This window comes from Choloepus didactylus, chromosome 24 (genome assembly GCF_015220235.1).
Source record: "Choloepus didactylus isolate mChoDid1 chromosome 24, mChoDid1.pri, whole genome shotgun sequence".
Classification (NCBI taxonomy): domain Eukaryota; kingdom Metazoa; phylum Chordata; class Mammalia; order Pilosa; family Megalonychidae; genus Choloepus; species Choloepus didactylus.
This window is the reverse complement of record NC_051330.1, coordinates 16,215,066-16,232,983: the sequence shown is the minus strand read 5'-3', so window position 1 is coordinate 16,232,983 and position 17,918 is coordinate 16,215,066. Positions and strand designations below refer to the sequence as shown.

General features: G+C 36.2%; 1 protein-coding gene across 1 annotated transcript in view; it reads left to right on the top strand.

The window, feature by feature from the left end:
* MAP3K4 (mitogen-activated protein kinase kinase kinase 4) overlaps window positions 1-17,918 on the top strand; it is a 138,063-nt gene that overhangs the window by 39,277 nt on the left and 80,868 nt on the right. The window contains 1 exon segment of the mRNA XM_037817631.1: window positions 6,174-6,364. Within this exon segment, the coding sequence (XP_037673559.1) occupies window positions 6,174-6,364 (191 nt within the window).

Sequence of the window (17,918 nt, the reverse complement as noted above, 5' to 3'; positions counted from 1 at the left end):
AAGGCTAGTACGTTGGTGCTGGCTGACAGTTGAGAGCTCGGCTAGGTTTTAACCTAGCTATGTCCTCCTTCCTCAGCCTCTCCACCTAGCTAGATTGAGCTTCAAAGACCATGGCAGTCTCAAGGCAGTTGGATGTTATACATGGTTGCTAGCCACATGGTTGTTAATACACTGGTGGCCTTCTTAAGGTTTAGGCCCACAACTGGCCCAGTGTTACTTCTGCTACATTCCATTGGGTAAAGCAGGTCATAGAGTCATGCCAGAATCAAGGGAAGGTGATTATACAAGTGTGTGAATACCAGGAGGCATTGTTTATTGAAGGCCACTGAAGTAACAGCCCACTGTAGTATGTTTCTTTCTTTTTGTTTTGTACTTGTATGTTCTAGTTTTAATGCTTTTAATGTATGTGTATGTTGTGTGTGTGTGTGTATAAATTAATTGCCCAAATACCAGTCCAGTGGCACTGAATGAGAAAAGAAGGCTTCTACAAAATCAGTGTGTTTGCAAGAAAACATAATAATTTGGTTAAAACTTTTGTGCTTACTGATAAGTGTTGGGGCATAGGAATTTTAACCCATGTTACTCTGATTCCATAACCATTATTCTTTATACCATACCACATTGCTGTTGTGTTATTAGCTGGTCAGCTTTGCGTCTACAACTTAAGCATGGCTACTGTCAGAAATCACCATTCTTTAATTCTTGTAGCCTTTTAACAAGTATATTCTTCAAAATAATTAAATATGAACATAGTGGGATTTAGATAGTGAATAAATCTACAGGATCAAAAATAACAAAGTTATTTGATTCAACAAATTCATTTATTAAACAGGTAAATTTATTGAACATTTATTGAACACATAATCTTCCTTGCTACTGTTCTAGACCCTGGGGAAACTGTGATAAAGAAAACATTCAAGGCCCCTGGTCTCATAGGGCTCAGATTCTAGTTGGGAAGATTATTTCTTGTTCATTTCCAGTTTGTTTCCATGGGAAATCACTTTAAATATACCTACTTTTGTTTAAAAAAGAAGAAAAAAAAGAAAGAAAAAAAAAAGATGAATTTTAGTTAGAAAAAGAAGTTTGAGTGTTTATATTAAAAAATATCCAAGACTGTTAGGTTTGTAAAGAAGCTATACTCTGAATCAATGCAAAAGTTAAAAATGAACATTGGAAGCTTGAGTTTTTGACCATTCACCTGGGGGTTAACTTATAAACAAATGTTTAATTATAGGCTGATGATAAAGATAACTATCTTACTGTTAATTAATATTCTCACAAATACAAGCCAACCATGTATCCCCAAACGTAGTTTAGGTCCCTTTGATTTATATTGCAGGCCAGGTGGACAGTACCAGCTCTTTTAGAAAAAGAAACCTAGAAAATCCATTCCCTCTGCCTCCCTCTGCCTTCTGCCCAATAGCAGATGTCTCCCTTTAATTATTGCAGAATAGAGAATATGTTAAAGGGAAGGTGCTGGTGGTAGAGAGAACCTCACACAGATGAGTACTACACTTCATAAGTGAATAAAATATTCAAATTTCTAAGAATTTGAGTAAAGAACCTTTAATGAGGTCAAATGTTTTCTTTAAGGTTTTTGCACAACCACAGATGTTTTAGAACTCATCGAATCCAACTTCATTGTTTTACTGATGAGCTGTTTTATTTCAGGCACCATTGTTGCTTACCTAATTGTCAGAGCAGAACTATTGAACCCCAAGTTACTTCAACTTTTGTCTTACGTTTTCACTGTACATTTTTCATTTAAACCCTATAGCAAACCCTCCTTAATTAAGTACAAGACATACTTTTTTTAGACCAAATTCTGGTGTAAAGTGACTAGTACTTTAGCAAGGTTTTATGTTCAAAGAGTGTAATATTGTTTTATGTGACTGTCAGAACTGTAGTACCAGAAAGACATTTCACATTTAGATGTTTTTAAAAATAAGTAAGGCAAATGTTTCAGGGCGGTTGATGTAGACCTTGGACTACTTTCTTTATCCAAAATAATTGGTATCCATGTAAACATTCTGAACCAGCTAACTGACCAGATTAGCTCATCTCACGTGAGCTATTACAGAAGGAGGTTTTGGATGCTTTTGTTTAGTTCTTTGAAATGAAGCAACTTCTTTTGAACTTACCACTAGTATTTGTTTTCCTAGATTTTGTATATACTTTTTTTAAAGAAAAAAACTTTTGCTTGAATTTTTTTCCTTCATATTTATTACTTCTTGGCCAAGACCCCCAAATGATGATGTTTTTCTCTGACTGCTCTTAAGAGCTTTCTTATCATCAGTGGTTTTCAACAATTTCATGATGTTCACCAGTGTGGTTTTCTTTATGGTTTTTGTGCTTGGGGTTCATTGAGCTTCTTGGATATGTGGGCTTAGGATTTTCTTCAAATTTAGAAAATCTAGAAAATATTCAGCCTTTATTTCACCAAAGATTTTTTTCTGTGCCTCTTTTCTCTTGTTTTGGATTCTAGTAACACTTGTTAGTCTTGTCCTACAGGATACTGCTGTTCTGTTACATTTTTCTTTTTAATCGTTTCTCTCTCACTGCTTCACTTTGGATAGTTTATATTACTATGTATTCAAGTTCAGTGATCTAATCTATTCTTAATCCCATCGAGTATATTTTTCAATTCAGATATTGTATTTTTCATTCCATAACTTCCATTTGAGTCATTCCTAGGTCTGTTTCTATTAATTTATTTTTCTGGGTTTGGATCATGTTTTTCTCTTTCTTTGGTAATTTTGATAGAATGACAATTGGAAATTTTATGTCATTGAGTGATAGACTTTTTTTTTTTTTAATTCCTTTAAATAATGTTAGACTTTCTTGTGGCATAGAATTAAATTACTAAGTTACTTTGATGGAATGTGAACCAATAACATTTCCAACAGGTGTGAATACCATCTTGACTGTATTAAGTAAAATCCTGGGAAAGTATTAAGTGAGTGCTCTGAGTTACAGTAGTTGGCAGTACTGGGAAGGCAGGGTGTAATTCTTACCTGAATTATAAATAGACTGGCTGGTAGCACCACATGACATTTTTTACTCGTTTTCTATGATGCATGATGAGTGAGGAGGGATGAAATGTATTATATTTTGTCTGACTTGAATGAGTTGTTTAGGACAGTATTCATCTTCATTTTGATTCTTTAATTTTGCTGTTATACTCTGACATCAGTATTTAATATATCCGTGTGAAAGTGTAAAGGCTAAGATGGCTTTTTGTTTTATAATAGATGCACAGTTGAAAACATGAGATATTAAGCTTTTGTAGAACTAATACAAAGATTTAGTCTTTTTATTTGGGCAGTACAGTCAAATAAATTTTTTTCCCATGTGTGGAGAAATAATTTTTTCCACAGTTGGAGGACAGTCCAACACAGTAAATTTTTTTTTCTGTTCCCCCAAATTAAATTCTTCATAAAAGTTAACCTTTTTATAACAAATCCTTTCTTAGACTCTTTTTATCTGCTAAAGCACAGTGTTCACTTCCGGATTAATATAGCTCAGGCAAGGGTATTTCTTTATTTTCCTCTACCTGTCTTCTTAGATCATGACTCTGTCCTCAGGTCAGGGCGCTTGCCGTTTGGAGACTTGGATCATTGAAGTTTCGACATTGTCATTCCCTCTTCAGAAAAATCCTCTGTCACTTTCACTTTGCATGCCATTAATTCATTCATTTATACATTACTCTAGGTACTAATAAAACATGTTACTTTATATGCCTGATTGGTATTTTAGTGTTTTGCATAGCCCTTATATTTCTATTATTTTGTTTGTTTTCTTAAACATCTTCACAACTGCATTTCATGAAATATTTTTGAATGTAGACCTTGGAAATTCTAAATTAATCTTCTCATTAGTCTTCCAAAGATTAAGTACTTTATATAGTCCCCCATCCAGGAAGGCTGGAACTTGGCCTTAGGTCTTCTGATTCCCTAGTTCAGATTCCTCTTTCTGCAGAGGGCACGTTCTGAAAGAGTTTTTGTTTGTTATTTCATATCTGATTACATTTTTCTGTTTATCCTGCTATTCCCTGTTGTCTGGCTTAGATGTATTTAACTGATTAAACATTTTTGCAATAGTTTTCTTGTGATTACCATTCTAATATTTGAAAATATTGTGGAAAAACGTGGGAACAAAAATGTAAAATTACAGAAGTCCTTTTTTACTATTGACTATGTATCCTAGTGACAAAATTAAAAAGAAATATAAAACTCATAATACTGAATTTGGAAGAATGTAAAAGAGGTTAAAAATGTTGAAATAGTTTCTAGTTCTATATCATGCTGAACTCAAAAACGGATTTCTCTTAATACTAAGCAGATGAGTAAAGAACTAAGGCTCTCTCAGTGGGATAGCGAGAGTACAATGACTTTAAAGGCTTGTTATATAAAGAAATATCCTGTTATATAAAGTCCCTCACTATATTCTGATTCTTTGTTAAGCGTACACTGTTGGATTTAATTCCACAGGTATGGAGTTTAAGTATTTGTTATCCTTATTTTGCAGATGTGCAATGTTGAGACTTTAAATAATTTTTATAAGGCCCACACAGCTAGTAGGCAGCCAGGATTGGTCCATCTTACAAAGCCTATTAATCATTCCGAAGCCTATGATATTAACCACTAAAATATTGCAATCCATGTGGAAAGGAAACAAGTGATCTTGGGCACTCATAACCATGTCCTTTAATCAGATGAATCAACTATTTTGCAATGAGTATAGAAGAAATGGATGTAAGTTAATCTGTAAACTGTAGAATTTTTTGTGTGACTTAATGATAACTTAATAAGTGTTGTTAGTCTAAGGGAATATTATTTCTAAGTTTGCTCATGGTTTGATTTATTTTACTTATTAGCTTTGGGAGCATTTAGCTTGCTTGTTGTATTGTGTTTGCCACATATGTGGGGAAGCGGGGCTATCTATAGCAGTCTTATCTTATTAAAATACCAGTTTTTGACCTGTAAAAGGGATTCTGTACAGATTTCAATATTGTGAATTTATATAATTCTGCAGCATTTTTATTTTTGAAAGACACCTTACTTTCTGAAATTTTGTTTAGTTAGTTTAATTCAATAGTAATGGTTTCAGACACTTTTAGAAAGCATCACATTTCCAAAGTGCTTTTGACAAAGATCGATAGGATGTTTTTTCATTTTTCCTCATGATTTTGAAATAGCTTAGATTTTATATCAAGGTATACGTTGCCAGGAAGAAAACTGGTTGTGTCTTGGATAGAGTTTGGTGTTGGGTTTAGAAAGCATGAAGTATATTTTATAAGGAATATTAAGAAGGTAGTAGAGTGATGACACACATTTGGAAGGGATTGCATTATTGATACCTATTATAGTTTGCTGTTTTAGAAGTGTATTTCTTCTCAGTTTTGTATCATTAAATTTTATGTGTTAGCTTTGCCAAAATATACGTTTATCAAGAGTGGTACTTGAGAAATTGGCTGGAGATAGAGAATTGGCAGGAAGTGTTTCCAGAGTGTTTTGAAGAAGAGGAACTAATTGCTGTTTTCTTCTTCATCAGCATCCTTCCCTCTCCCTCTTCCACTTGAGCTCTGCACTATAGATTTTATCAGAGAACATAGAAAAATTGGCCTATGATGCTTTTCAGTACTCTGTGCTTTGCTGTATGGTCACAGGAAAGTGTTCCTTCACTTTCTGCTCTGTTTGAACACTTCAAAAAGAGAAAAGAGCAAGTCGCTGAAATTCAAGGCAGAGCTGTACTTGCTCACTCATCTCTTAAGCTTATCAGTAGCTGGCAGACAAGTACACTTTTAGAGCTGTCTGATTTGTATCTTCTAGTCCTTTTTTTTTTTTTTTTTTTTTTTTTTAAAATTTTAATCCAGAGGTTTTTAGTTTTAAACTTCACTTAGAACCAGGTCTGCAACCAACAGAAACAGTGCTATCAGTTCTTCCCATGTGGCTGTCCCTGTGGCCCACAGTAAGGGCAGCAGCAATCCCTATTTCCTTTGAATGAAAGAACAGTTATCTCCATGAGTTTCCAGAAGTAAAAATAGAGGAGAAAGATTCCAATGCTGAGGAGGAGAAAAGTTTTACAGAGTTAGTTGCAAAATCATAAGTAATTTTAATTTGAATTTACTTAATATGCTACTGAGTATTTTCCCTACTTATTTTCTTTCATAGGCAAGAGTGCAAGTTGGAAGATACAGCTTGCAAAACTCCTGAATCTGATCCAGAGGATTTTTTAGATGAATCAAATACCGAAAATCTTTACAGCACCTCTCCCCCCAGCACACCTCGCCAGATGAAGCGTTTGTCAACCAAACACCAGAGGAATAATGCGGGGAGGCCTTCCACTCGTGCGAATTTGAAAGGTGAGTTATCTCTTTAAAAAGGTAGACCTGAGAGGGCATGACACTTTCTGGTACATAATTTTTATACAACATGTAATTATTGATTGATCCTTTCTACCATGTGGTAGATAATTTTTATACAACATGTAATTATTGATTGATCCTTTCTACCATGATATTAGTAATTCCTTTACTTTAAATTTGATTTTAATGCTGCTGTTAAATTTTATTTTTTTTAAATAAATTTTGGAATTGTTACTATTAGCTGTATTGTTATTAAAGGAGAAAAAAAAAATCTCTCTAGAGATAGAAAGATTCGTCCTGAATAATTAAGTCAGTGAGGTGAGGAATCTATGTTCCTTTTAGAATATGGAAGAAGCCAACTGGTCCTCAACTTATTTATCCAAGGTGTACTACTGGTTATATGGGATAGGCAGCCGCCTTTTATTCTTTTACTCTTTTAGGCTGTCCAGAAGAGACAGGCTCTCTTCCCCAGTATTCCCCAGCCACCCTGAGACCTGTGCTCTCTTCCAGTGGCCCCTGATGCTGCCTTTAGTTTGTAGGGCCCTATTTTCTCATTAAACACTGTGAGTAGATGGTACCCCATACCTTATAACCAGGTATGGAACCCATTTTTTACTTTTCTCTTCCTTTATGATCCCTGAGTGGGATAGTGGGCTTCTTAGATAGCTCTTAAGAAGCTGAGAGTTTTGTCTGTTTTTATTTCTTACTTTCTCATAGTATGTAACACCTTTTCTTTACAGTGTTAGATAAGCTGAATCCTGCTGAGCTACTGCCTCCTTGTACCCTCTATACCATGGCATGGAAACTCAGTCACTTAAAACCTTAAGGTTGTAGAATTTCATTGTTAATTTTAGCAACAGAACCCATTGCTTTCTGGAATTCATCAACTATTACCTCACAAAATAGGGATTTCATTCTTTGTCTCTTCTGAGAAATTTCCCTCTATCATGTTCTCCCTGTTGACATCCAGCTCATACCCATTTCTTTGTCTCTGTAGCCTATGTTCTTTCTTTCCTCTGTCTACATGTTTCTTTAGAATATTAGTCTCTCATGGTTTTAAGTTGGCATGTTCACTGTATCCCTATCTTATCCCTTCCTCAAGAAAGGAGAGCAAGAGAAATGGGTTTTATTGTATTTATTTGCTTGAATGAAATCATGTCCAAGGAGGAATTCCTAAGCAATCAAGAATCTTTCCCACAGGGAAGATGATTTTTTTTTTTTTAGTTTTATTTTAAAACTTTAGTTTTAGGTGTATTTTAACTTGTGGCCTGTACTTACTCTTTTGAAACTGATAACTTTCCATTACGATTTGTCATCTTTATTCAATCTGTATACATTTTCTCAAAGAAATTTCTCAAGTGCTTGTAGAAAGTTTCTTATCAGAAGTATCAGTGAAGCAGCGTCTGCTGATTCAGTATTAGATGGTTAATAAAGATTTGTTTTGTGATGGTAAAATGAGAAGACGCCAATAGTACATCATCTTTTTCTTCTCCTGTTGTCTGTAATATTTTAGAACAGGAGTTGACGCACAATTTGCCCATTTTAAAGATTGAGCCCAGGGTTTTAAAGCAGCTTCTTTTAGGCCGGAAGTCTTGCAATAGTGGCAGGATTATTTTTAGAACTAGTTCTCCTGGCACACAAATTGGAGTTTTTCTTTGTATGGGCACAGGGGTTCAGCTTATCTGGATGTCGTTCTCAAGTTGACAGTACTGTGTTCACCAGTCTGTCAGCCAGCTAGTCACCAGGTGTTTGCTGAGCTCCTCCTGTTCTTCTGCTCTGTGTGGGAGATAGAAGGAAAAGGGAAGATTGTCGCTTTTCCTCCTCAACTTCTTTTCATTGATAATTTCATAAAATTAGAGAATTTTCAAGCTGGAAGGGGTCTGAGAGACCATCTACTTCAGTTCCTGCCACTTTGCAGGTAAAGAAGCTAATGCCCACGGACATTCAGACATTTTGACTTGTACCCGTCTCATAGCAGACCTGGGACACCAGAATTCTCAATAGCTTGCTTTTTTTCTTACTGTAAAAGATTATGTGAAACTACAAATGCTGGAGGGGATGTGGAGAAATTGGAACTCTTATTCATTGTTGGTGGGACTGTATAATGGTTCAGCCACTCTGGAAGTCAGTCTGGCAGTTCCTTAGAAAACTAGATATAGAGTTACCATTCGATCCAGCGATTGCACTTCTCGGTATATACCCGGAAGGTCGGAAAGCAGTGACACGAACAGATATCTGCACGCCAATGTTCATAGCAGCATTATTCACAATTGCCAAGAGATGGAAACAACCCAAATGTCCTTCAACAGATGAGTGGATAAATAAAATGTGGTATATACACACGATGGAATACTACGCGGCAGTAAGAAGGAATGATCTCGTGAAACATATGACAACATGGATGAACCTTGAAGACATAATGCTGAGCGAAATAAGCCAGGCACAAAAAGAGAAATATTATATGCTACCACTAATGTGAACTTTGAAAAATGTAAAACAAATGGTTTATAATGTAGAATGTAGGGGAACTAGCAATAGAGAGCAATTAAGGAAGGGGGAACAATAATCCAAGAAGAACAGATAAGCTATTTAACGTTCTGGGGATGCCCAGGAATGACTATGGTCTGTTAATTTCTGATGGATATAGTAGGAGCAAGTTCACAGAAATGTTGCTATATTAGGTAACTTTCTTGGGGTAAAGTAGGAACATGTTGGAAGTTAAGCAGTTATCTTAGGTTAGTTGTCTTTTTCTTACTCCCTTGTTGTGGTCTCTTTGAAATGTTCTTTTATTGTATGTTTGTTTTCTTTTTAACTTTTTTTTTCATACAGTTGATTTAAAAAAGAAGGGAAAGTTAAAAAAAAAAAAAAGAAAAGAAAAACAAGGAAAAAAAAAGATGTAGTGCCCCCTTGAGGAGCCTGTGGAGAATGCAGGGGTATTCGCCTACCCCACCTCCATGGTTACTAACATGACCACAGACATAGGGGACTGGTGGTTTGATGGGTTGGGCCCTCTACCACAGGTTTTACCCTTGGGAAGACGGTTGCTGCAAAGGAGAGGCTAGGCCTCCCTATGGTTGTGCCTAAGAGCCTCCTCCCGAATGCCTCTTTGTTGCTCAGATGTGGCCCTGTCTCTCTAGCTAAGCCAACTTGAAAGGTGAAATCACTGCCCTCCCCCCTACGTGGGATCAGACACCCAGGGGAGTGAATCTCCCTGGCAACGTGGAACACGACTCCCGGGGAGGAATGTAGACCTGGCATCGTGGGACGGAGAACATCTTCTTGACCAAAAAGGGGATGTGAAAGGAAATGAAATAAGCTTCAGTGGCAGAGAGATTCCAAAACGAGCCGAGAGGTCACTCTGGTGGGCACTCTTATGCACACTTTAGACAACCCTTTTTAGGTTCTAAAGAATTGGGGTAGCTGGTGGTGGATACCTGAAACTATCAAACTACAACCCAGAACCCATGAATCTCGAAGACAGTTGTATAAAAATGTAGCTTATGAGGGGTGACAATGCCACTTTGTCTAGTTTAGGGATGGATGAGTAGAAAAATAGGGGAAGGAAACAAACAGACAAAGGTACCCAGTGTTCTTTTTTACTTCAATTGCTCTTTTTCACTCTAATTATTATTCTTGTTATTTTTGTGTGTGTGCTAATGAAGGTGTCAGGGATTGATTTGGGTGATGAATGTACCACTATGTAATGGTACTGTAAACAATCGAAAGAACGATTTGTTTTGTATGACTGCGTGGTATGTGAATATATCTCAATAAAATGAAGATTAAAAAAAAAAAAAAATCTAATGTCAGCTGATAACTTTAGAAAAAAAAAAAAAAAGATTATGTGTTTGTTGTAGAAAATTTAGAAAATACAGACAAATGAAAATCACCCATAACCCCAGTACACAGAAATAACTTGTTTTTTTTTACATCTCAGTTTATAACTTACATGTATTTATGTGGTTATACTGTATTTACTATTTTATAACCTACTTCTTTTTTCACTTAATGTTTTATGAATTTTTTTATGTCATAGGATAATCTATGCCCTTAATTTCAATTTAAATGATTGCTATATCATTTGTAGCAGTATCTTTGTAGTCATCACTAACATTTATTGAGCGCTTATTACCTTGAAAGAATTATCTTCTAAATCTTGTCATAACCCGAGTAGGTCCTATATAATATCTGTTTTGCAGCTGAGGAAACTGAACTCTAGTGTGTTTTAGTTTCAAATGCTCCTGTCATGCATATATTAGAATGTAGTGGCACATGTTTGGCATGTGGTGGATTATTTCCTGTCAGAATTCTTGTTCATGAATATGAAGAAAAGACATAAATGAAATCATGTAAATGAAATACCTTTGTCGGGCTAGTGGGGCATGTTAAAGCTTTGGTAAAATGATATTTGTGTTGTGATGGTATAATAGTCCTTGAAAACTTGTTTGCTTTCAGAATAGCACTGTAACAGTATAGCAAGGTGAACAAGAGCGAACACTTGGTTGCTGGATTGCCTGGGTTCTAATCCTGGGTCTACCACTTTCTATATATGCAGCTCCTGACCCTCATTTTCTTTATCCGTAAAATAAAGCACTGCCTCATAGCACGGTTGTGAGGAATGTATGTTCAGTAAATATTAACTGTCATCATCATTATTATAAGCTAAAGATTTTTTCCCCATATGTATTAGTTTTTTCTTGCCTTAAATTTTTTTAAATTTTTCATGCAATTTTATAGAGATGTACTCATGCACCATATAATCCACCCACAGTATACAATCAGTGGCTTACATTATCATCGTATAGTTGTGTGTTCACCACCAAAATCAATTTTCAAGCATTTCCATTACTTCAAAATAAGGGAAAAAAATACAAAAAAGTAAAAAAAGAATAAATTTTAAGGGAAAATTAAACAATCCCATCATTTAATATATCCTTATTAATATTGGTGACTCCATTTTCAAGACCCTGAGTCTTAAAGTTTCACAGCTACTAAGTTATGGATTTGGGACTTCAGCCTGCGTCTCTCCTGTTTGGACTATGAGTTTACATGTAGCTTTTCTGAACTCTTTTTCTTTGTTCTCACTATGTATGTTGCCACCGTAGTTATTTTTTGGTTAAGTCTTCTTCCATCCCTCTCTTCCTTCTGCCTTCTCTCTTTCTTTCTTCTACCCCCTCTCCTCACTTTCTCTCCTCTCTTCACTCCATTCTTTCCTTCTTTCCCTCCATTTCTCCCTTATTTCTCCGTTATCCTTTCCATTGAGTTGGCACTTGAGTGACTCTATAGGCCATATGCTGTTTTAGATGATGAATAAGATCTAGTCCCATCTCTAGTAGAAAGTGCACAGATCAACAGGCAGTTACATTATAATGTGGTAAGAACCGGAATAAAAAGTAGAGGCCACTGTGGGAACATATAGGAGAGGGTATTGAGAAGACCTGGGGGTGGGAAATGCTTCTGGAACAAATGACGTTTGTGCTGTGATCTGAAGGCTGAGTCATGGAGACCAGTATTTCAAACTAGCATGTGATTCACAGTAATGTATTGGTCCCTCAGTATTTTGAAGAACTTTTTAGAATTAATTAGATTGGCTTGATTTATTTTGAAAGATTTCCAAGGAAATATGAACTGGTACATTATTTTCTTCTCACTGTAGCAAGCAGTGGCTCTCTGAATCATACCATTAACAATAGAAGAGTTGAATTTGGACTCATCTTTTTAATAGCTACCAATAATATTTGCATTTTTTCTGGTTATCTGTAGCTGTATAACTAACCACCCCCCAAACTTAGTGGCATAAAAGGTCAACCATTTTATTGTGCTCGTGAGTCTGTGGGTCAGGAATTCAGGCAGGGCACAGCTCGTCCTGCCCTAGGATGTCTGAGCCCTTAGCTGTATTGGCTCTTTTGGTTGCAGAAGGATGTCATGGCTTGTCTGGGGCCCTATATCTGGGACCTCAAATGTCTGATTGGCCTAAAACCTCCAAGATGGTGCTTTTACTTACATGTCTGGTACCTGAACTGGGAAGGCAAGAACTGAGGTCTGGCTGGCATTTTTCTCTTTCATTGTGACCTTCCACATGGTTAGCCTGGGCTGACAGTTCCACAGTTTGTTATTTCCTTAGTATGAAATACTACATATATACAAAAAGGTAATATCTTTCAAAGTATGGTTTAACAAGTAGATATATAGGAAATTTCCAAAGTTGTTATGAGTTATAGTACCATAATTTCAGTTATTTCTTTATTGTGAAATTTAACATATATATAAAAACTTACAGCATTCCAATTACAATTTAACAAGTAGCTATAGAACAAATTTCAAAGGCTGCTATGTGTTACCATTCCACAATTTCAGTTCTTTCCTTCTAGCTATTCTAATACCCTAGCAACTAAGAAAAAGTACATTATATAAAGATTCAGTATTCATAATCCTTTGTTAAATTCCATCGTGTCTGTTGCTACCTCTTCTTCTAGTTTAATCACTTCTCTGATCTTCAGGGATGTCTGAAGTAAAGCCTGGGCTTTTTCACAGCATACTGGCTCCAGGATAATGGGACTTCTTGCACAGTAGCTGGCTTTCCTCAGAACAGGTGTCTAAGGGATCAGGGTGGAAGTTGCAAGACTTCTTTTGACTAGCCTTAGAAGTCACACAACATTGCTTCTGCATTCTTTTTTTTTTTTTTTTATTCAGTTTTATTGAAATATATTCACATACCATACAGTCATCCATGGTACACAATCAACAGTTCACAGTACGGTCATATAGTTATATATTCATCACCACAATCTGTTTCTGAACATTTTCCTTACATCAGAAAGAATCAGAATCAGAATAAAAAATAAAAGTAAAAAAAGAACACCCAAACCATCCCCCCATCCCACCTTATTTGTCATTTAGTTTTTACCCCATTTTTCTATTCATCCATCCGTACACTAGATAGAGGGAGTGTGATCCACAAGGTTTTCACGATCACACTGTCACCCCTTGTAATCTGCATTATTATATAATAGTCTTCAGGAGTCCAGACTACTGGGTTGGAGTTTGGTAGTTTCAGGTATTTACTTCTAGCTATTCCAATACATTAAAACCTAAGAGGTGTTATCTATATTGTGCATAAGAACGTCCACCAGAGTGACCTCTCGACTCCATTTGAAATCTCTCAGCCACTGAAACTATCTCGTCTCATTTTGCACCCCCCTTTTGGTCAAGAAGATATTGTCAATCCCACGATGCTGGGTCCAGATTCATCCCCGGGAGTCATATCCTGCGTTGCCAGGGAGATGTACACCCCTGGGAGTCAGGTCCCACGTAGTGGGAAGGGCAGTGAGTTCACCTGCTGAGGTGGCTCAGTTAGAGAGAGAGAGAGCCACATCTGAGCAACAAAGAGGTACTCAGGGGGAGACTCTTAGGCACAATTATATGCAAGTTTAGCCTCTCCTTTGCTTCTGCATTCTTTTAATTACATAGGGCTAGGCCAAGTTCACTATGGGAGGGGACTACACAGGACAGAGGTGCCCAGAGGGGTGGTACATTGGCCCTCTTGGGGACAGTACTTTCTATATGCATTCACTGTGAAGTCTTGGAGATCTAGTACCTGGGTATACTGTCTTTGTTCCCTCCAGTCCCTCTCTCCCATAAATGCAAACATATCAAGAGCATCCCTGAAGGAATTTAAGGACACATAAAGGCAATGGAGGGACCTCAGATTGAAAGAAGAGAGTGACCATTAACACCATTTGTTTAAAAACGGCAGCCATTGTTATGAACTGACTTTATGGGTATGATTCTTGAAATACTTTTGTCATCATAGGGCTCAGAGTAACTAATTTCAAATGCCATAGGTTTATTATTTTTTATAATTGAAAATTCCAGTGTTGAAAAAATGGGTAGTTCTAATAATTGTGCACATGTGTGATTGGAAAACTGGCTCTTATTGAAATTATTTGATGGAATTATAGTGCTGAGTTCCTATAAACCTTTATCAATAATATGTTGTAATAATAAATATACAAATGAGAATTAGAGATAAAACATTGACACTAGGGAGAGCACCTGTATAATAAGCTCTTTATTTTGTAAAGTTGAGAGAGATGTCGTCCATAGAGCACCAGGAATAGTGTTCGACTGGGAAAAGGCACAGGTGTACTACAGAAAGGCCACTGCTACTCTTGTGGACCAAACTTCACCTAAAGTTAATAATTTTTATTTTATTGGGAAAATATCTTTTCATATATGTGATGCTTAAAAAATCATTTTTGTGTAAAGACCATGTAAGGATTGCTATTTTAGTCTATGATTTTTTACTATATATAGGAAACAAAATATTCCATTGCAATCAGTTTTTCATAATCGCTGACCAACTTTTTATTCATTTGGCTTACTTTATTAAAAAAATTGTTTCTGATGCACTATTTGAAGTTTTTATGTTTTGTTTTCTTTTTTTCTCCTTAGTTTGGAACCTTTAACTTTGTTCATTCTAAAACAGGGTTGGACAGTCATCTCCCTGATCTAACTATCAGGTACCTCATTTACAAAGTTTATAACTTATTTTAATGTACAAGTTTATAACTTATCTCAATTGCTCTCTCTATAGTTTGTGTCTTTAAACTACTGAAGTCCTCTGTTTCTAACAGAATTGAAATAGTGAGCAATATCAGGTACTAGCAAAGACATTAGAAATGGTAGCTTTCATACAAAGCTGGTGGAAGTGTAAATTGGCTCATTCCTGTGGGGAGTAATTTGTTAATACAGTCAAATTGAGGATGGATGTCTTGGTTATCAGGCTGATATGACAAATACACAGTGAGATGTTTTAACAGGAATTTATTGACTCTTGGTTTTAGAGATTAGAAGGCTCGCTTCCTCCTGGGGTTGGTAGCCTTTTGGCTGGCTGGCTGGCAGTTCTTGGGTTCTGGACTTTTCCTTCACAATGTCCTCTCCTTTCTCTTTCAGATTCTGCTAACTTCCTGCTGCTGCTTCTGTATGTGGCTTTCCCTTCATGAGGTCTCCAGTAATAGGATTAAGTCCCAACCTTATTCACTTGGACCACACCTTAAATAAAAATAACGTCTTCAAAAGGTCCTATTTACAGTGGGTTCACTGTAAATGGATTAAGATTAAGATTAAGAACATGTTTTTTGGGGGGTGGGGGAGGTGGTATGCAATTCAGCCTACCACAATAGGTATGTCCTTGATCCAGCAAATGTACTTGTGGGAGTAGACTGTACAGAAGTTCCTGCAAATGGACACAGGAAGTCCTGCATAAAGATTGGTGGAGTCATTCATTGTTTGTGATTTCCATGCGTAATATGACAGAAGGTATTAAATCATCAGAGGGGTTGCCCCTGAGAAAGGGAGGAGAGGAATGGGAGGAGGGAAGATAGCACACAGTGAGGTCAACATTGCCTGCAATGTTTTATTTTTTTTATTGATAGAGTTCAAAATACCTGGCAGTTAGATGTATACAAAACTGTATTTTACCCAGTTTTTCCTGATTTTGTTTCCCTGGGAATATTAAAGCCATTTTTGTTTTCAGAGTATTAGCTTCTACTTTTCCAAGTGGTAATACATATAATAACAATGATATGGCATCTAGGTAAGGATGGCTAGCAAGCTTCTTATCTTAAAAATATAAAAGGTCACCAAAAAAAGCAGTATAAGATCTTGACTGATGGGAGCTACCGGTTTAGCTTTTGAATTAGCTCATTAACCAGGCTTGATTTCACACTTGGATGAATATCAGAATTTAGTTGTGGTGTTATTTAAGATTATATTTTTGGATAATGGTAAATCACTACCAAATACATCAATTAAAATTTTTATTTTTGGACAATTATCCAGACATAGCTGCTGCTTCTTAAGATTGTTTTAAGAGAAAGTCGTTTTTTTTTTTTTGTTTTCTTTTTAACATAGCAGAAGGAAGTAAATCCAGTTCATCTCATATATTAAGTAGGCTAAATACAAATTTAAAAGCTGCAGCCCTTTTCAGATTGAACCTTAGCTGTAATCATTTTAATCAGCTCCATTTTGCATCAGTATTATAATACTGCTATAGCAGATTATAAATATTGCATATATCTCAGGATATTTATTGCAAAATTTGTACAGATACACATACTAATTTCACCTTCATTAGCAAAGTTTTTTTTTTAAGAGTATAATATTATAAAATTGAGTTGATAAAAATGGTTACAAGTCATATTCAGTCCCTATAACTGGATAAATGTTCATTGTTACCCATAGTGGATTTAAATCCATATTTTACTTTGTTTGCTTGTCTAATTTTTTTTGGCCAAAATCTTATCAGACCTACTTAGAACTATGAAGTCTGTTGTTTTACTTGTAATGTGCCTGTGAAGAATTTGTATGAGCAGTAGGTAAAATATCCGTTCTGCCTAAGTTTCTTTGCAGATATCTTTTTTTTTTTAATTAAATTCAGTTTTATTGAAATACATTCACACACCATACAATCATCCATGATATACAATCCACTGTCCACAGTATGATAACATAGTTATGCGTTCATCACCACAGTCTATCTCTGAACATTTGCCTTACATCAGAAAGAACCAGAACAAGAATAAAAAATAAAAGTGAAAAAAAAACACCCAAATCATCCCCCCATCCCACCCATTTGTCCTTTAGTTTTTATCCCCATTCCTCCATGCAGATATCTTTTTAATCTGCTTGCCCATGTTGATTCCATTAGTTTAGATAAACCTAGATGATGTAATTCCTGACTTACCTTCCTGGCCACATGTAATCTGTTACACATCACAATATGCTGAAAATGAATGAATGAGTGATTGAGGTTGCCATAGTCACCCCCATTGCATTTCACTTATGCTCCTCATTTACTCCATCAGCACATTCTGTTGGTTCCACCTTCAAAATGTATTCAAAATGGTTCCACCTTCATTACCTGTTCTGCTGCTCCCCTCTTCCACATACCAGCATCAGGTAATGCAGTAGCTTCACAGTTGGTCTGTCTGCCTATAACATTACTCCTCTGTATTCTAGTTAAAACACAGAAGTCTGAATGATCCTGTTAAATTTTAAGTCAGATCATGGCACTTCACTATACCCAGCCCTCCAGAGGTTTCCTGTCTCACCTAAAAGTAAAAGCTAAAATTCTCAAGGTGGATACATAGCTCCTGTGTCTCCTCATTGTCTTTCTGAGCTTATCTTCTGCTCTTCCTCTTCTTTCTAACCAAGCCACATGAGCCTTCTTGCTGTTCCTTGAACATGTCAGTTACAGTCCTCCTCTGCAACACCCTTCCTACGTATTTTTTCTCACTACCTTCAGCTCTTGGCTCAGATGTCACCTTAATGAGGCTTACCCTGACCACACTAGTTCAGATCCATCCTCTCAGTCATCTTTCCTGCTTTTCGTTTCTCCATTGCTTTTATCTAACATGCAGTGTGCTTACTCATCTATTTGGATGTTGTATCACCCACATTAGAAAGCAAGCTAATGAGGACAGTGCATAGGATGGTTCCTGGTACATAGTAGTTTCTCAAAAGATATTTAAGTGAATTAATTCTATGT